The sequence below is a fragment of the Triturus cristatus genome, chromosome 5_1, assembly GCF_964204655.1.
Source record: "Triturus cristatus chromosome 5_1, aTriCri1.1, whole genome shotgun sequence".
Lineage (NCBI taxonomy): Eukaryota > Metazoa > Chordata > Amphibia > Caudata > Salamandridae > Triturus > Triturus cristatus.
In genome coordinates, this window is record NC_140587.1 from 782,541,457 (window position 1) to 782,562,190 (window position 20,734).

General features: G+C 46.2%; 1 protein-coding gene across 2 annotated transcripts in view; it reads left to right on the forward strand.

Annotated features, from left to right (window-relative positions):
- ROCK1 (Rho associated coiled-coil containing protein kinase 1) overlaps nt 1–20,734 on the forward strand; it is a 1,783,501-nt gene that overhangs the window by 834,073 nt on the left and 928,694 nt on the right. For both annotated transcript variants that reach the window (XM_085605798.1, XM_085605799.1), the window contains exon 16: nt 7,898–8,144. In XM_085605798.1, the coding sequence (XP_085461924.1) occupies nt 7,898–8,144 (247 nt within the window). The remainder of the gene's footprint in view (nt 1–7,897; nt 8,145–20,734) is intronic.

A 20,734-nucleotide genomic window follows, 5' to 3' on the forward strand; every position in this document is an offset into this window, starting at 1 on the left:
TTTTAAAATACATTAATATTCCTTAAAAATCACTACTGTAACCAAAACGTTTTTACTCAACTGTTTACAGGAGATGTCCCAGGACTGAATCTAGGATCCAGTCCTGTGGTAAGAAAAGTAATCCAAAAAGTAATCTATTGCATTTAACTAGAAGTTCCCATTGAACTCAATGTATAATTGTGTTTGAAATTGTGTTGCCTATTGTAACAACTGTGACTATTGCATTCAAAAGTATGTTGCCTATTGAAAGTATTTATCTAAAGCATCTCATTCTGAGAAAGTATATTTTCATACTTATTGTTGGTTCTAAAATAAAACAAGCATATATTTTTATATACAAACCATTGGCCTAGAGTTCAGTTCTTGAGTGTGTGAGACCATTTGCTGACTGTGTACAACAAATTCTTTACACTGTCCTCTGATACTGCCTTACTGCTCAACCAAGCTACCACTTTATAGAGTAAGGTTATATCTAACTTTAGCCTCTGCCAAACCTCTGGGTACTGTGGACTCTGTGCACACTGTACCTACTTGGGAACAGTATATACAGAGCCACTTTCTTACACCGGACAAATGTCTTTTTTTAAAATATTCGGGTCCTAAGCCATGCAAAGCTTTAAAAGCGATGCATAATGCCTTAAAATCTATGTGCTTGTGCATAAGTAGCCAGTGAAGTTGGACTAGGGCTTGAGAGGCAGATTGATGCTTAGGAATTCCTACTAACAGGCATGTTGCAGCATTCTGCAGAATCTGTGACTTATTCAGTAGATGCCTCAGCAAATTAAAGTACAGGGCTTAGCAGTAGTCCAACTTTGATTCAGAAAGAGACTTGTCAGTCTCTTTAAGCTTAAAGTGACTTTCTGAAAACTGTACTTTGATTGATCCTCCATAGAGGTATCGAGCTAATATCAAGGTGAGAGCATTACATGGTACTAGGGTGCCTTGTATATAAACCTTTAAAACACATGAATGTGACTGTCTAAAATTGAAGACATATAAAAAGCTCACCTTGTAGCGGTCACTTCCACCAGGAGGGTTAGGAGATTCAGCCTTTCTCCTCAGTAGAACCATACATCAAGGTTTGTTTAGTCTCAGCATTTTCATGCCCCAAATTAACACGGAAAGGGCGTCCTGGATTCTCCTCAATCAGCCAATATTCTTGCTGCTAAATCAGAGAGTGGATCCTACATTTGATGTCAAAGGGGGCTAAGTTGCTATGCTGACAGAGCCATGCCACTGTAGCCGAAGATTCAAATGTTTCACAGGCTGCAGCCCAGGCAATATAAGCAAGGTGGCTCATGGGCTTTGTTCATCTAGTGGGGTTTGTTGTTCATCTAATAGAAGGTAGGCAAATAAAAAGCTGCCCGCTAAAGCAAATGGAGGGCAGCCATGGTTGCAAAGCAGCAACATGAATGTCTTCATGGACCTACTGTGAACACTGTTATTGGAATGCTCATGTGAAGGTCAGTGGTAGTGTGTGATAGGACATGCTGAAGAACCAGTTTAGATGATAGTGCAACTCTGGCTTCTTCCCAGACAATCACTGCTTGATCTTTAGAATAACATGTGAATCTAGATAGTAGCCATTACTAGAGAAGAAGAATTTACATCCTGGTAGGAGTGACTCTAGAGCAGTGTCATCTTTAATGGATTTACATCTCACCCTCCAACATTTCTATAGGTTATTATGTTATATATGGGACATGCTCAGAATTTCAGTTAAGGGTTGTGCTTGTGAAATGGATCATATCTAGGAGCTATGATTAGGAAGGAGCTAACTGGGTGTGGCGTGGGTTTAAGAGCCAAGATGGCGGATGTTCTGGCCTAGAGCTCCTCATCAAGTCCTGTATATCCTGCAGAATCCTACTTCAAGCAGGCATCCTGGGGGTTGTAATACCCCCTTATATTGATTGCCGATGCTGTGGCAGGCAGCCTGAAACTCTGCTCTCAAGATTGTGGATGTTCAGACACCTGTGGTGCTGGTTGGCAGTCTCGCGCTGGCCTACAGCCGACAAGCTTTTTCTGAACTAGCCTCTGGGTGCTGGGGAAGCTGCAGACCGCCTGAGGCCCGTGAACCGACATCTGACGCAGGCCAAGCAGCCTTGGGCCTGGAGACCCTCTCACTGTGACGCCTGACTGCAGGTGTACTCTGGAACCTGCCCTCTACTGGAGTCTGGTTGGTGGCACCAAGAGAAGTCGTCCTTTTTTGAGGCGAAGACCTCTGATGAATGCCCCCATCCCCTTTTCTCTTAGATTTAACGGGGCAAAGCGGCGCTGGCTGCTGCCCGTGGTCAAAAGTCCTTTTTTCTCATTAATGCCTACTAGGGTCTGGGGGCGAGACCTGAGGGGGAGCTAGAGCTTTGACGACCACCACCCACTTTCCCTGCTGCCTCCAGCACCATTGTGCTTGCCTCCTTGTGGACTCTGAAGCCCAGAAACCTGTACTCGCTGGCCTCGCACCTCATTGGTTACCTGCACATGGCACTCCAGTCAGCAACTAATCCAGGCACAGATCGATACACTGGCTCCTCTATGTTACCTTAAAGGTGTGGAGACTACACCCCTACCCAGAAGGGGGGGGCATTACTTGTGCTGCTCCGGATCACAGAGATCGACCAACAGTCATGGGGCTGGTGGTTCACGGCCCTTTCTTTCAATGGTTTCTTTCAAGCCTACGCTTTTCCCTTGTCATTTAGAGGGCACCCCGAACAGAAGCCTCCTCATCCCCTGCAGAATCCTTTAAACTCTGCTTGATCATGGGGAAGAACAAACCTACTCATGCCTCCAAGCAGACAACTTTAGTCAAATTCACCAGCATGGGCCCCTCTTAGCCTGATGTCCTGACAGCTGCAAATCAAGACAGAAATACATCAACTGATGAGCCTCTTGAGTGTCATTGCCGCGCAGATCGAATACTACAAGCCGTTCAGTTGTCTAGAGAAACACTGGAGACCTGGATTAGAAAGGTGTAAATTGACATCTTTGCTGCGCCAAGACTTGTGGCTGACAGTGGAAATAATGAACGCTGCTAAAACTACAACCACAGTGAGGGAGGACTCTATCAAAAGACCTGCCAAAAATTAGTAGTTAAGCTAATGAAAGTGACTCGCTCCTTCGACATTAGGGCAGAAAACGCTGGGGGTCGCTCGCGTCACTATAACTTGCACCTCTTTGGACTTCCTGAGACCATGGAGGCTAGCCCCCTCGTCTAGTTTCTGGCGCAAGGGATTTGTGAATGAGTTCCCGAAGGAAAGCTCTTGCCGTGCTTCATTATCGAACGTGTCCATTGTGCACTAACCCAGAGGCTGCCACCAGGTGCTCCACCCTGTCCAGTAATCACACACATTCTTAACTACGAAAACAGAGATGACCTTACAGCAGCAGCTCGATTAAAAGCAAATGCCCTCTGAGTCACAGTTTACATTTATCTTACATGACTACACAAAAATTGTCCAAACACTTTGCAAATTCCTTGAGGAAGTGAAAAAGAAAATGACAGCAATGAACATCTGGTACATGCTGCTTTACCCTGCCAAATTAGAAATACTCTCAAGAGCGAAGGAGCAACTGAGGTTGTTGACCTATGGACTTATGCTGCAGAAAGAGGCCATGAGAAATTAAGAGACCAACTATTGACCAACGCAACGACGGCAGGCCTGGTGTGGCAAAAACCAAACATAGCGCACCGAAACGGGAGACCTAATATTGTTGGGATCGGATGCAGATATGGGGCTTCTGGGGGTAAACGACACTCAGGGAAGATCAAACAACCTACGAAACAAGGGGACACAACTTTATCAGCTAAGACAAGTCAACCTCACACATTGCCCTTTGATAACCTAGGGTGCTGTCTTTAGTCTGAGCTGGACTATTCTACATATTCCTCTGTCTGTTGTTAAAAAAACATTTTTAGGGGTGTTCCAGGGGAAGGGTGGCGCAAGTATTGCTTTCTGTCTGCACTTTCCTTTCCCTCATTAGGTGTTTGTGCCATTAATTTGCAACAGATGCTTCCCGTTCTTCAGTATTTGGTGGGTTTGGGGAAAATTGCAAAGTTTACCATTTCAGAACATTTATGCATCAGACGGTTAGGCATACGCCTTCAGTTATGAACTTACACATATTGCAATTTGCTACAACAGCTGAGTCCTCTTTCCCACATTCTCTGTCCTTCATATGCTGCATCTCTTGGAATGTTAATGGTCTTGTCGACAAGGTAAAGAGAGGTGGGGTTAGTCTTTAGAGCTGCTACAGACTATGGAGCTGTCATATTACTGTTACAGAAAAGTGCTGGGAGATTTCTGTAGATGACTCAATAGTAGGACTACACTATGCCTTGCATATTTGATCATAGATCCACCAGGGTAGTCATCTTTGTACGGCGATACTTTCCACTAGCAGTGTCCCACATATGGAAAGACTCAAGTAGATGCTACACCATACTAAAAATATCCTCTATGGCGAGAAACTTGGTTTATGCTGCAGTTGCAGACCACCTTTACTTTCAAAGACCTTTCTGTCAGTGATTGGTTCTGTCCTACTTGAGGCACCGCTGGGAATATTAACAATCATTGGTAGTGGCTTTAATGGGTCGATTGTAGGAGGGATCGTTTGGGCCACTCTTCGAAGCAGCATCATTCACAACCTTGTTAGCTGGTTTCCTGGGCAGCATGGGCCTTACTGAAGTGTACCAGCGCTATCACCCTTGAGAAGGAGGCTACTTTTTCTTCTTAAGTGCTCATCGATTTGTTTCCTGTATCACTACTTTTTGACATCCGCCTCTGACTTGTCCCAAATTAGAGGTATCCATCTTTGCACCACAAGCCTCTCAATTCACGCCCTATTTAATTGCAGTTTAGTGGAAAGCCATGTTTTATGACCTATCACTGATGCATGAGTCCCTGGTGGCTTAAGAAACAAGAGGTCAGAGACAGCCTAACTGAAGCTGTAGCACAGTACTTTGAGGTCAATACAGGAGCTGTGGGGTTACCCACAGTTCTCTGGGAAACGTATAAGACGATTACAGTGGCTCAAATGATTTCCTCTTTGATGCATCAAACAAGTAAATAAATACCTTTGCACACTCGATGACCATGTCGAGGCAGTTCGGATAGCCAAAAGAAATTGTAGGTCTGACCCCCTGATGAATGTCTCACCCAAGCGCAACTACATTAAAAACAGGTTAGGACAAACTGTGTTAAAAACATGACTCACGGCACAGAGTAGACTCTACGACCAAGGTGACAATACTGGCAAACTGGCACATTGGCTAGCATGTAGTGAAAATGAAACCAAACCCATTACCTAGATAGATTCTCAGAGAGGATGGGGACATCCACTTTAACCCAATTGACATTTGCTCAGTACTGCGCCATCCGTTATTGAGCTCCCACACTGCCTTCACCACACAAACTCCTCTTCTATCTGACACGATTCCTTGCCAACATTATCAGAGCCTGAGAGGACACTATTAGATGACTCTTTAACAGTAGAAAAGATTATGGAAGCAGTCCAGCAATTGACTTATGGAAAAACGCCGGACTTGAACGGCTGAATTTTATTAACGATATCACACTTGGGCAAAGATCACATGACCCCCAGGCACTATTACTGACCGTCGTTGAGAAAGCCTTTGACAGCATCACATGAGATTACCTCTTTGCTCTTCTATAATCTATAGAGCAGGAGGTCTCCGGCCGTTTCTGCAATAAGAGCTACTTATGTTCAATGAAACTCATTGACAGCTACTAATATTATTAGTTTTATAATAGTGACCACATGAGACACGATCACATTAGTGGCCACCATATGCACGATTACTACCAGCGATAACACAGTCCATCAGGCATGGTTGCAAACTGTACCATATAAAAATCTTTGTCAATATATAATGCCTTTACATGTGTATACATACCAGCCATTGCTGGAATGCCTCTAGCACCAAGGTAATATTTGGTTTTCCCAATGTCACTTGATTTATCACTAAAATATGAGCCTTAAATATATTTTGGAAACTCAGTCATTTTTCTCTAAATATCAGCTTATGAGTTCTGAAAATAAACACATATTTTTGTCTCAACTATACACTCTAAATGTTGGTATACATATAATATTTAAACCAAGTAAAAGCTTCTAATTTAGTAGTCTGGCCTGCACACAGGAGAGCTACTTACAGAGACCTGAAAAGCTAACAGTAACTGACGAGCTACTCATTGGCGCAGCTTGATTAACCTTTGTGTTTTTTTCTCAGTGAATTTCTAAGGTTTTTTTGGGGGGTTTTTAACTGTGAAGTAATATTTTACTACAATTCGTAAAGCTATCTCCCCGCTATGACCAGACCCTGCTTCCAACCCCTGCGGACAGCTAACTCCCTGACGGTCAGCCACAGAGCGTGGAGAGAGCCTGCAATTCTATTTTTTTTTTTAAATGTTGTAGAGGCGGGCATTCAGACCCCAGGAACCCCATGGCCTGGGGCAATTTTTAAACATTTTATGGAATTGGGGGGCGTGCAGCCCCGTTATCCAAACTTCTATGGGCCCTAGGGACCCCATCCCCTGGGACGGAAACTGAAACATATATTTAAAGAGGTGGGGGCACATGGCCACCCTCCACTAGCCAATATGGGAACCAGTGACCCCGTCCCTCTGGGCCTTTTGTTTTGGTGATTTTAAGGGGAGGCAGGTGGCCGTCCTCCCCAAACCAATTTTAGCCCTGAGGCCTCATTTTGGCCCGGGTACCTCATCCCCTGGGTAAGAAATTCTTAGTTAGGGAAGGGGGACACACAGCTACCCTACCCAAACCCCTATAGGCCCTGGCCACCACATCCAGGAGCCTTCATTTTTTAAAAAGTGGTGTAATGAGGAGCAAAGAATATTCTGGGAGTTCAAATGGGAAATGACCCTTTTGAGACAAACCAACTCCCTGTTTTTATGTCTCTGCTTCACAGATAAGCTCGAAGCTTGCGATGAGTAACCCAAAGTAGATGTACTTTTTGTTTTTGCAAATTTTTTACAGATTCATCAAACAGTGCCAAAGTTAAGAAAACAAAAATTGCTCTTTCAGTGGAACCTCTGATCTCACCATAAATACAGAGGCACTATCACCCCCACAGTAATACATGTATGTATACATCTGTAAACATGTTCACACATATAAATGCTTATATTAAATTTGTGCAGCAAGGGAAACTGGCCCCTGGCTATTTGGAAAAATGTGTCCATGTGTAAGGTCGGCTTAACATCCAATCTGTGAGATATTAGGCAGTGTTTTGCTTATATTAGTTTCTCTCTGTAATACTAATAACAAGAAAATTGACCTTTGCACTGTGATAATGTATTTCTTTTAGTGTATTTGCTCCAAATAACTTGTGTGGCTGCATTTATGCCAAGTCATGCACATACACCCGCCCACAGATGCACATATACCTTTTAGGCGTTTACAGACCACTCATTAGGCATTGAGCAACATGGTAGCAGGTGGAACAAAGAGGTAGAGAAGTTGGTGTAATGTACCAGCCATTTGTTGGCTTGTTATCATGGTCTGTTACTTTCTACCAAGAAAAGCCAGAACCTCAGTGACTTTGGTGTATGAATGAAAACAAGTGAAGGTTTGAACTGGTATGACTGTATTCTGGATCACGTTCAGTTCCTGATACTATTTCTTAGGATGAGGAATTTAACTTCAAGGATGTTGATATTAAATTACCGAAGATTAAAGTCAGGAGCTAGAGTGGGTTTTTTCTGGTCTATGTTGGTTAGATGTCGGTACTAGAGGTTCATTGGCTTACTCAATTTGCTGTTTGAAAATGTGTGCCATGTTTCAAGTCTGCTTCCCATCAAATATATACTTTTACCATTTACATCATTTGAGTAATTGCACATCTGGTTATCTTTGTTGACAGCTGGAGGAAGCCAATGACTTTTTAAGGACAGAATCTGAAACATCAGCGAGACTGCGAAAAAGCCAAGCAGAAACAAGTAAGATGGTGAGCCACTTAGAAGCACTTAACAGGGAGCTGCAAGAGAGGTGCAGAGTATTAGAAAACACTAAAGTACAGGTGGAAAAAGAGTTTTACCAACAACAAGCAGTTTTGGAAGCGGAACGAAGAGACAGAAGTCATGGATCTGAAATGATTGGTGATCTAGAAGGTAATTTTCTGATGTTATAAGTTTTTTCCTTATACTTTTATCTTTTCAAATGTAATTCAGAGTTGCAAGCTATTGCATCCCAGCAAGTGCTCCTGTAACTATTAGATTTTGCTTTTTAACTTGTGTTCTAGAAAAACATATGTACAACCTAATGTTAGTTTTATATAGTATTACTGAATATAATTTAGGGACATGAATGCCAACCTTTTATTCTTTTCAAATATGTGTTTGATTTATGTGTTCATCAAAATCCATAAATATATATATTGAATACAGATCGAAAAGAAAATCACCCCCCAATGTTATCAACTGTGTCAACCACTTATTTGTTTGGCTGATTTGTTTAATGTATATAATTGTGAAAGTTGAACTGGTAACACTCTGTTCTGCATATAAAGAACCATGAGATGAGATGGTTTCCCAACATCAACAGGGGTATGATAAAAGATTTGAATGTTTGTCATACACTAGCATATTTCAAAGAAGCTATCTCACCATTTGTCGTTTTTTAAGGAGCAACAGTTTGGAGTTGCTGGATTTCTTTTTGCAGATCCTGTCCTGGTTTTTGGTCTGTTTGTTTTGTAAACATAGTCTTGTAATGCTTATGTTGATTCAATTTCCTGTTTTTGTTTCTATTTACTTTGCAGTGTTTTTTATCTACTTGGTTTTGAGCTCTTTTATCCATCATAACTATGCTAGAAACGCGAATGATAACTAGCAATGAAGACACTTTAGGAATTTTGTCAATAAAGATGTCAAGTAAAGGGATAATATTGAACTAGCTTAACTTTCTCAGGCAACATTAAAGGTCCTGAGTTTTGAAATCCACCACTGCCTCTTAAACACGTATTCTTTTTCCAAATGTAAAATTTCAAGTATTGGGAAAGGCAACACTATATCCCCTTAAAACTCCTAGCTGCAACTGGTACCTCTACAGTCATTTCAAACTAAATACTCAGAAGTTAGAGAATTCTTTAAAATGAACTTCAGTGCGAGTGGAAGAGGGAGAAGGTGAATTCATGCAGGCCTGGAATTCAGTGTTTAGCTAGATACCATGAGAAAAGTTTAATGTCTCACCTCATCTACAGACATTGATTTCATTTCTTCGATAAGAATAATGGCAATGTTGGCTGAATGTTCCAGACTACTTTTCCCATTATATTAATGTTCTATGAAAAAAGTTTCAAGTACTGAGTTTTCTTTATTCCAGTCCAGTTTTAAGGTCAGCGTGTTTCTAAGCACTTCCATTTGTGCTCATATGGGAGCTAAAGTGCAGAGCTAAAATGATTTACCCAGCTTTGCTCAGTTTTGTTAAGTGAAGAGGTTAATATTACATCTTTGGTCTTCCAGACAACCGCTAGACAATCGCGCTCCTAAACCATATGTCCTACAGTGGCTAGAGAACCTTTGATACTTAAACGAGTGGAGAAAGCTTCCCTGCTGGTTGTATGTATGTGGGGTGTTTGTATAATGTGGCTATCGCCAAAAGGCTGTGTAGTGCTGTACAAGGTTAAAGGCAAGAGTGCAGTCGGTGAGTGGTTAAAGAGATAGTTTGTTTATGGGAGCAGAAGAAACACAGTCCTAATCTTTATTGCTTTCTGAAATCTCTGGTAGGTTACTGACAACTTACCTTGGTCCTTTTTTCGCCTCAAGAAGCCCTTCTGTGGATATCTGGGATATTATTGATTGTTCACACAAGGCTGTCACCTTTAGAGAAATGTATAGGCATACATTTATTATAAGGTAGTATACAAATGTTCTGTATCTAATGTGCTTTGGTGAAAGTGCTTTGTAAGTAAGAGAATATTGTCTTGACATCAAATTCTTGTGGCTGTTTTTTTGTCACTATAATGATTCAAGAAGATTGTACATTGTAGATTGCTTCTATTAAACCAACTAAGAATAAAGAAAATGTTTATTGACATTAACCTTTGGGTCTTTAAGGATTCAAGATTCACATGTTATTTGAATATTGTCTCACATCAAGCTTATAACCTTCAGTAAAATAAACATTGAACATGTTATGTCTTTGAACAACAGCCCAGATAAAGGTCTCGTATACCATCGCCAATCTCACATGGACCCATATCTCCATGCTTTGCTGTAAAACTGCACTGTAGCACCTCTCCTGTTCAAATTCTGAACACTTCTTTTGTAAGAATGCCAAATAAATAACCAAAAAAACTAAAAAAGATTGGAATTAGCATGTTTTTTATGAGAGCAATCTTATTGGTGACATTGATATCCGATACCAGCATTCACATTTCACTATTAGGCGACACAGATAACACATAGCATTTCACATTATTGTTTTTAGTTTGAGTTTTGAGCCTGGTCACATTTGGTTGATCACTTTGTATATATTTCACATTACAGACAAGCACAACTTTTCCAAGTGCAGCATTTGATGTGAAAACAATGTTGAAGTTAGACAATACACTGTTTTTCTATGCATTGACATTTATTACTGTGAAATTCATGTTTACATTGTCAGCAACTTGTCATATGATACATTAGTTCTGGTCATAGTCGCTAACTTTACATTTGGATTTTTTAGGGGACTGTTTTATTAAGCTAGAATGTTGTTATAGACATAACTTGTATGCAAATGTTAATCTACATATGTTAGTCTAGCAATGCTATATCACACAAATGTGTATCAATGATTAATGTTTGATACGGTTGGATGTCTATCAGACAACTAATAAGTTCATGAATACGTTTTTTTGACAATGTTTTGTATTCACATAAAATATTTGTCGGGATCTTAGAGACCTATCAGAATCTCTCACATCCTAATTCTTTAGACACCTCTGTACGTATTCCTCTTATTTCTATTTTTTCACTTTTACTTTATTTGTGTGTAGTACCAGGTTTCGGGTCCACTATGGGTTCGAGACACATGTTGGTGAAAAGATATCACGTTCAACAGTACGAGTATCGATTGTGCATTGTTGATTTTACTGTTAGAGTACATGGGTGTGAACACATTTTATTTTTCCTTATTTTTCTTTCTTTGATATTTTTTATTTTCGTTATCTTGAGACAAGTGATTGGTTTACTATTCTACTAGAGCCATTCAATTCCTTCCAAGATGGCCGCTCTTATTTCTCGTCTTCCAAACGTGCAGTACCCTTTATCCATTTCCATTACTCACGCACGCAACACGCATCACGCTTATTAGCAGCTGCGTTTTTTTGAATGCCGGGACGATAGTTGAGCACCGTATGCGGTTCAGAGAAGGAGGGTACGCTATTTGCAACAGTAAGTCTCTTCACCATAAACGAGAGAATATGCTTTTTGGCATTCCACTTGCGACATAGTCAGTAATAGATCGTTTTTGTTTCACAGTATGTTTTACATTTTCGGGAGGAGAGGTGGCAATTGAGCGTGAAGTCCAACACATAGTAAGTGTCTTCACTTGTTTGGTGACATTTCGATGTATTTGATTTTATGAATATATGCTGACAGTGATTATATAGCACTTGCAGATTTCACATTACAGTTGGACTCTTCTTGAATTTGTATTTCGCAATTTTGTTAAAACGATATGGTTACAAGTGGCGTCGCCATACGTCGGGTGAGTGTTGAGTATTCCCTGTTATTATCAACACTATGGCAATATATGCTGGCGATTCATATGCTATTCAGGCTATATAACACACCTCTCTTTTGGCTCTACAGGCAGTTTAACACATTTGGACTGTTAAACTAGTGATTTGGTCTTTAAACAGATTGCCATTAGGTAGATACATTTTCCCATTACATATCGTGCACGTCTTTTCGTTTTTTCTTTAATTCACGGGGTGAGTCTGCATGTTTTCACTTTGTATGTGCTTGGTGCTTTTGTGTCGCCATACCCAACACATTTCAGTGGTCTTTTTCCAATTTTCGGAGCTCATTCACGCTGTATTTTCGGACTTTCACGGATATTATGGGTCTATTTAATCTAAGTGCATTCTCTGCTTAATTTTGAGAATTGCGTCAGTGCATGTCACAACTTAGTCATATTTATTTACTTATTTTTGTAATATAAATGATATATTCATTTGTAGATATCCCCTGAAGAAGGGTGCTGGTTACACACGAAATGCATTGGGATTAAAGAATAAACAGCATTTCATTGTTTGGGACCTGGACAATATGGACTGTTGGAAATTATCTTTGATTTGGATTCACTTTTTAAAGTGTGAATAAAACAAGCATACCAACAAAGAGAGCGGTTGACGGTCTGCTCATCTCTTTGAATGATTTTGGACTTTGGAGATGATATTAAATCAAGAATAATTTCGATGCACATTTGTGTAAATTGTTTTGCTTTTGTGTAAAGTGTTTTAAGCATTCTATATGAATAGTTTACACACACTCCTGTAGGAGTGTATCAGGTAGTGCACACACTGTCTAGAACATTACGCTCTAGTTCACATTTTCTCAAATAAATAACCAAAGCAGCTCTTGGAGAGGGCTGGGAGCATGTAGGTAAATAACTTATTTCTTCTGTAGCATTAGATTTGCTTGTATTGCTTGATCTGCTAATTGAATAGAATACTAAGAAGTAGGTAGCTAGGTAGGCAGTCTAAGTTGTTTCATTTCTGAAAGAGGTTATTTTGCCCAGCGTATCCCCTTGGCAGCTTCAGCTTGTGCAACGGCCTCCAAGTAATAATTGTCCATAGGAGAAACAAGGTGCCTTACAAATTTCAGTCACCAGCATATTGGTCATGTACACTGTTTTCTCAGATTGCATGGTCGGTACACCAAGTAATTGTCTGTCATAGTTCAACTAGGCAGATTTAATGGACTCCACTAGTCCTCTAGATTGATTTTCTATGGCCACTTAGTGTGAACTTCTGGTCCCACTTGCTGGTGTCAAATCCTCTGGATTGTTCTTGACCACAAACTTTGGCTCAACCAAAAAACAAATACTTTATGCAGTCAGGCGATCTTTTCCCACTGCCTGCATGGACCCTGGGGCACTTTATGTATGTATAGTGCATTTAAAATAGCATAGGCTGGTAATGTCCCTCTATTTCATGATGAAGCACACCCTGTGAAGGAATCAATTTATTTTTCTGGGAGAATACATTAACTTTAAATACCAATTTGAAACCTGCCTTGCAGCATTTTTGCTCAAAAAGTGTATGAGAACGAGAAAAAGAAAATGTAGCCTGATAGGCTTCCATTGTAACGAAAGAAAAGCAAGCTGTTCCATCTGAAAGAAACTTCTTAGTTATAGATTCCTTACCTTGGAATTACCCCCAGGCGTCAGACTGGATCCGTAAAGTTTTTTTCGTCAACAGTACCTCTGCACGTCGGAAGGTGGCTTCTGTCGGCTCAGCGTCCGTCATTGGCGTCGTGGTCCCTGGGATGACGTCGCGGCAGCTACTTGGACGCTGCCCTCGCACGCTGACGTCAGTTCTTTCTTTTTCCGCGCCAGCCAGCGCAGATCCGGGAAAAGCGGTACCTCAGTCATTTTTTGACTAACTTTTTCTCGACTTTTGTCGACTTCTGCTTTTTTCGAGTCTCTGACTCCGGAATGGTGCACGAGGGATGCCCGACATCAAGGCTTGTAGTTCCTGTCATCACATGATGTCGGTGACGGATCTGCACCGCGTGTGTCTTTTTTGCCTGGAGCGCGAACATGACCACAAGTCGTGCTCCGACTACCGGTCGATGGCGTTGAAGGCTTTGCGGGAGCGGTCCCAAAAGCTGCTTGAACACCGGCAGTCGGCTCCACGCCGTTCAAGGTCCCGGTCCAGAGGGAGATCGAGGGACCTGTTGCGGAGCCACCACCATTCCGTTTCGAAATCATCGAAGTCTTCGCACTCTGGGTCGGGTAAGTGGAAGCATAAGAAGTCGAAGAAGCATCGTCTACTTCCCCTTGTCGGTTGGCCGATCCAAGAGGCACGCGGGTGGTGCCCCTCCCACGTGCGGAGCCTGACGAGTCTGCTACGGGTTTCCCTCCCTTTCCGGGACCCGGAGCGACTCCCGCCCAGCTTCGTACGTTTTACGAAGCCATGCACTAGATCTTTGGGCGGCCCGAACCCGCCGGTGCGCCTGTGGGCCCGCGGACTCGGTTGGGGGGGCCTAGGTCTTCGTTGCCAGCGGCTCCGGCGCCGCAGGTCCCCCTTAGATCGGCGCCGGTTGACCTTGTTACGCCTCCACCGGCGCCGCTTCCGACGGCACCACTACCGCGCTCGACGCCGGTCCGCCGGTGCCGGCCCTGGCCTTCATCCCGACGTGGACACTGAGCCAGACCGGCGTTGCCCGACGCCGGGGGATTTTTTTTAGAGTCCCTCTTCACTCCTGGGGTCCCTTTTCAACCTCAAGGACACCCAGTTGATGAGAAGGAGGACTGGGAGGGATCAGGTGACCCTTTAACTGACCAATTGGGCAGTGAACAGGACTGGAGAGCAGAACTGGGGGATGCCAGTGGTTAGGACACCTCCCCTGAACTTGTCATGTTTTTTCCTCCTACCGTGGCTATGGAGGAGGGCGCGTCATACGCTGTGGTGTTGCGTTGGGCGTCCGAGGCTCTCAACCTCGAGCTTCCTACGGTGGCGGTTAGGACTAACCTCCTGACTGAGGTGCTTCAACCGGCTGCGAGCTCTTGGGAGCCCCTGCTGCCGTTTAATGAGGCCCTCACCGTCGTCCTTTTGGACACGTAGTCCAAGTCCAACACAGGGGCTCCCGTGGACAGGATGATTGCCCGACGCCACCACCCGGCTCTGGGCGACCCCACTTTCCTCTCCCAACATCCCACCCGGGAGAGCTTGGTCGTCCAAGCCTCCACTTCCAAAAGCGCCTTCCCTACCGCTCCACCGGAAAGGGAATCCAAGAAGCTGGACCACCTTGACAAGAAAATTTTCTTTTCCACCAGCTTAGGACTGCGGTCTGTAAACACTGCATCTCTCCTGGGCCGTTATGCCCACTCAGTGTGGCATACGGTGGCGCAAGTGCTGCCTCAGTGTCCGGAGGAGGCCCGGACAGTGCTCTCCCAGGCTATTGCCGAAGGGAAGGATGCAGCCAACTTTACGATTCGTTGTGGGTACCACACCACCGACACTCTAGGCAGGACCATTTCAACGTCAGTAGCACTTCGTCGCTACACCTGGATGAGGTCCTCTGGTTTTTCAGGGGATGTCCAGAACACCTTGTTGGACATGCCCTTTGATGGCCGTCGCCTTTTTGGCGACAAAGCAGACAGCGCCCTAGAGCGCTTCAAGGACTCACGGGCTACGGCCAAGTCCTTGGGCCTCTCCACCCGTCTGGCGCAGTCTGCTTTTCGCCCCTTTCATGGCTTCGGAAGGGGTACCCCGCTACATTCCACCCAGAGCCACAGGCCGCAGCAAGTTACCCAACCTTCGCGCGGCCGGGGATGTGGAAACAACCGACGTGGTTTCATGGGGGCAGCGGGCGGGCCAGTCCACCAACCCCCTCTCTGCAGCAGCCCCCAAACCCTCCTAGTCTGACCTTTCTGGCCCATAAAACGCCAGTGGGCGGCAGGATTCGCCATCACCTCCCCCACTGGTGCACCATCACGTCGGACAGGTGGGTTTTGCAAATTGTCCAAGGGGCTACTCGCTCCCCTTCAAGACTACCCCTCCAGCCATGCCACCGCGATACCACCGCATGTCGGAGGATCATCTGGCCCTTCTCCAGCAGGATGTTACGGCTCTCTTGGCCAAGGGAGTTATTGAGCGCATTCCTGTCCCAGAAGTAGTTGTTACTCCCTCTACTTTCTGTTTCCCAAGAAGGACAAGGGCCTGCGTCCTATCTTGGACCTCAGGGACGTCAATTGCTTTCTCCGCAAGGAGAAGTTCAAGATGTTGACGCTTGCTCAGGTCTTGTCTGCCCTCGACCCGCAAGACTGGATGGTAGCGTTGGACTTGCAGGGCGCCTATTTTCACATCCCCGTCCTGCCAGCCCACCGTCGTTACCTACGGTTCACGGTAGGCCACAAACACTTTCAGTTTACCGTGCTCCCCTTCGGCCTTACCAGCGCCCCTGGGGTGTTCACGAAAGTGATGGTGGTGGTCACAGCTCATCTGCGCAGATCAGGGGTTTCAGTCTTCCCCTATCTTGACGACTGGCTGTTGAAGGCGGGCTCGCCCCAGGTAGTCGTCTCCCACCTCCAGACTACGGCCGACCTGCATTTGCTGGGGTTCTCCATCAGTGTGCAGAATTCGCGCCTGATACCCTCTCAGAAGCTGCTCTTCATCGGAGCGGTTCTGGAAATGACTCGGTTTCGGGTCTATCCTCCCGAACACCGAGTCCGGGATATTCGGGCTATGATTCCGATCTTTCAGCCTCTGTCTCTGGTTTCGGTCACAATGACCCTGAGGCTTCTGGGCCTCATGGCCTCCTGCTGGTCGATCATGGCAGGTGGCATATGTGGGCTCTGCCGTGGGACCTGAAGTTCCAGTGGGCGCAGCATCAGGGAAATCTGTCCGATTGCATCCAGTTCTCGGAGGGCACTGCTCAACAACTGCCATGGTGATTCACGAACCAGGATTGGGTCAATGGCAGATCCCTCTCCCTTCCCGAACTAGACCACACTGTGCTGACGGGCGCATCCCTTTTGGGATGGGGCGGCCACATGGGAGAGGCAGAGATCAGAGGCCTCTTGTCTCCGGCGGAGTCCGGGCTCCACATCAACCTTCTTGAGCTCCGGGCGAGTCGCCTTGCACTGAAAGTATTCCTTCCCTCTGTCCGGGAAAGAGTAGTGCAGGTGTTCATGGACAACACCACGGCCATGTGGTACTGCAACAAACATGGTGGGGTGGGGTCGTGGACCCTGTGTTAAGAGGCCCTTCGCCTCTGGACATGGCTGAACATCAGGACATTTCTCTGGTGTTCAACACCTGGCAGGTTCCCTGAACGTCAGGGCAGAAAAACTCAGCCACAGGTGCATGATGGATCACGAATGGCGTCTTCACTCGGAGGTTGTGCAAGGTCTCTTTCATCAGTGGGGAGAGCCTTGGTTAGATCTATTCGCCACTGAAGAGAACGCGCAATGTCAGCAATTCTGCGCGTTGGAATTTCCAAGGCGGCACTCGTTAGGTGAAGTTTTTTGTCGCATGTGGAGTTGCGGTCTGTTGTACGCCTTTCCGCCTATACCACTTCTGCCCAGAGTGCTGAAGAAGGTCAAGTGCGACCAGGCCCAAGTCATTCTTGTTGCTCCGGATTGGGCACGAAGAGTCTGGTATCCCAAGCTGCTCAACATGGCCATCAATCCTCCGATCAGACGGCCTCTTCGGGAGGATTTTCTGTCACAGCAGCAGGGGACGGTCCTCCACCCGAACCTGTCCAGTCTCCACCTCCATGCATGGAGATTGAGCGACGACAGTTGACGTCTTTCGACTTGCCTCCCGAAGTCTTTCATGTAATCTTGGCAGCCAGGCGTCCCTCCACAAAGACGGCATACACCTGCAGGTGGAACAGGTTTGTGGCATGGTGCACAGCAAAGGCTGTGGATCCTTTTTCTGCCACACTTTCTGAAGTACTCTTGTTTCTTCTAACTTTAGGCCAGCAGGGCTCTGCCCTGGGTACTATCAAAGGCTATCTTTCAGCTATCTCTGCCTTCCTTCGGTTGCCAGATCAGCCTCTTTTCAAGTCCCCGGTTGTTAACAGTTTCTTAAAAGGCTTAACGCATCTGTTTTCTCCACCCCCCTTCGTTATTCCTCAGTGGGATTTGAATCTTGTATTAACCTATTTAACGTGTGCTCCCATTGAGCCACTGCACAACTATCCTTTACGTCTTTTGACTCTTAAGACTGCTTTCCTGGTAGCCATCACTTCTGCTAGAAGAGTGAGCTCCAGGCTCTTTCTTCTAAACCTCCTTTCCTGTCTGTTCATCTGAACAAGGTGGTTCTCCTGACCGTCCTTCCTTCCTAAGGTGGTCCCTGCTTTCCACATTGGGCAGTCTGTTACTTTGCCCACCTTTTTTCCACTTCCGTATCCTTCAAAGGAGCTCCACCGTCTGGACCCAAAAGGTGCGCTCTCCTTCTATCTGGATCGCACAAAACAGTTCCGAGTGGAGGATCAACTTTTTGTTGGTTACGTGGGTGCAAAGAAGGGTAGGGCCATACACAAACGCACAATTTCTTGATGGGTCTTGTTGTGTATTAAGGCTTGTTACTCTCTGGCTAAAAAGGAGCCTCCAGTTGGGCTGTGCGCTCACTCTACCAGGGCAACGGCAGCCACTACTACTGCCTTGGGAAGGGGAGTGCCTCTGAATGACATCTGTCAGACAGCCACGTGGGCATCGCTGCACACGTTAACCAAACACTACTGCCTGGACAGCCAAGTCTGGAGAGACGGCTACTTTGGCCGTTCTGTTCTCCAGAATTTTTTTGGTGTGATCTTGGTTCGCAGACCCACCACCGGGGTTGGTATCACCAGGGTATCTACTCTAAGGTAAGGAATCTGTAACAAACGTGTTGTTTTCAGATGCACAAGGTAGTTACCTTTGTTAACGATATATCTGTAAGAAACATTTATTAGTTATAGATTCCTTACCACCCCATGCATCCTCCCCATTCTGTAAAACTGATTTCTAGGGTTAAGGAAGTCCTTTTAGGGCCCTAGTTTTGTGCACCAATGGTCAGTGCCTTGCATGGCTCTGCCTTTCTTGCGCGGAAAGTCGTATACAGTACCGACGCCACCTTCCGACGGGCAGAGGTACTACTGAAGAAAAAAACTTTATGGGTCCAGTCTGATGCCTAGGGGTAATTCTAAGGTAAGGAATCTATAACTAACTAATGTATCTGAAAGAGACACGTTAGTGATAGATTCCTTACCTTAGAATATCCCCAGGCGTCAGACTGGATCCGGAAAGTTTTTGTAGCAGTTCCCCTGCGCGTCAGTAGGTGGCGTAGTGCGGCTCCGCGTCCGTCACTGGTGTCGTAAGCGCCGAGATGACGTTACAGAGACTACTTAGGCGCCACCCATGCGCGCTGACGTCAGTTCTTTCTTTTTCTGAGCCAGCAAGCGCAGATTCGGATAGAGCATGTACCCTCGTCACTTTTTGACTACTCTTTTGAGACTTTTGTCTCCCCTTTTTTCTCCTGGTGCACGTAGGGATGCCTGGATTTAAAGCTTGTGGGGCCTGCTGTCGCAATATGTCGGTGGCGGACCCCCGCGATGTTTGCCTCTATTGCCTGGAGACCGACCATGACTCCCGGTCGTGTCGGGCCATGGCCCTGAAGGCCTTGAGGGAGCAGCGCCGGAAACTGCTGGAGGTCCGGCACTCGTCCCAGGGACGCTCCAGGTCCAGGGATCGTTCCCGGGACTGCTCGCGGAGCGGGAGTCGTCGCTCCTCGGGCTCCAAGTCTTCGCTCTCGGATTCCGGTAGGCGATGACATAAAAAGAAGTCGAAGAAGCGTGTTCACTCTCCGACGTACCCCCGCCGGTCCTCGGATGTGGACGAGGGGGACAGGGGTTCTGCCCCTGCAGCTCGTTTGGAGCCTGGGAGTCCGGCGGCCTACCCGCCTTACCCGGGTCTGTCGGCGACTCCCGAACAGGTGCAAGAATTTCTTGCCACCATGGACTGCCTTTTTAGCCCTCGGGCTCCCACCGGCGCGCCTTCGGGCTCCACAGTCCCGTGTTCAGATCCTGTTGGGCCGTCGGCGCCGCCGGCGGATCCAGCTTCGGCGCCACAGGATCCTACGCAGTTGGCTCTGGCGCCAGCGCCGCCCTCAGTGCCGCAGTGGGTGCCGTTTGTTCTGCCCTTGCCCCGGTTCCAGGACCATTTCGCTCCCGCCTGGAATCCGCATTGGGAGACGGCGCCGTTTCTGACACCCTTTGTCCCTTCTCTGGCTCCGGCTCTACCGCCGCGGCCGGTTCCTCCTGCAACGGAGGTGGAGGATGACTGGGAGAGGTCCGAGGATCCTCTTGCCTGTCACAGTCAGTGTGACTCCGAGCAGGACTGGGTGGACGATCTGGAGGGTGCCGGCGACCTTGATGTCTCTTCTGACCTGGGGTTTGCCTCTCCCCCGTCTACAATGGAGGAGGGTGCTTCCTACACGATGGTGCTCTGTCAGGCTGCTGAGGTCCTCAACCTCGATCTTCCTACAGTGGCCTTCAAAACTAACGTCCTCACTGAGGTGCTTCAGACGGCGTCTACTTCGTCGGAGCCACTGCTTCCCTTCAACGACGCCCTCACCGACGTCCTGTTGGGCACTTGGTCGCGGCCGGCCACAGGGGCCCCTGTGGATAAGAATGTCGCCAGGCGTCACCGCCCGGCGCCTGGTGACCCCATGGCTCTGACCACTCATCCCATGCCTGAGAGTCTGGTCATCCAATCCTCGACGTCACACAGTGCCTTTCCCATGGCTCCGCCGGATAAGGACTCTTAAGAAGCTGGAACAGTTCGGTAAGCGGTTGTTCTCTTCGGCCAGCTTGGGGCTGCGGTCGGTGAAAACCACCTGCTTATTGGGCCGCTATTCCCACGTGGTGTTGGATACTGTTGCTCAGGTGTTGCCTCAGTGTCCTGAGGAGGTCCATGCTGTACTTTCCCAGGCGGTTGCTGAGGGTAAGGATACGCCTAAGTTCGCCATTCGGTGTGGTTTGGACACCGCTGACTCGTTGGG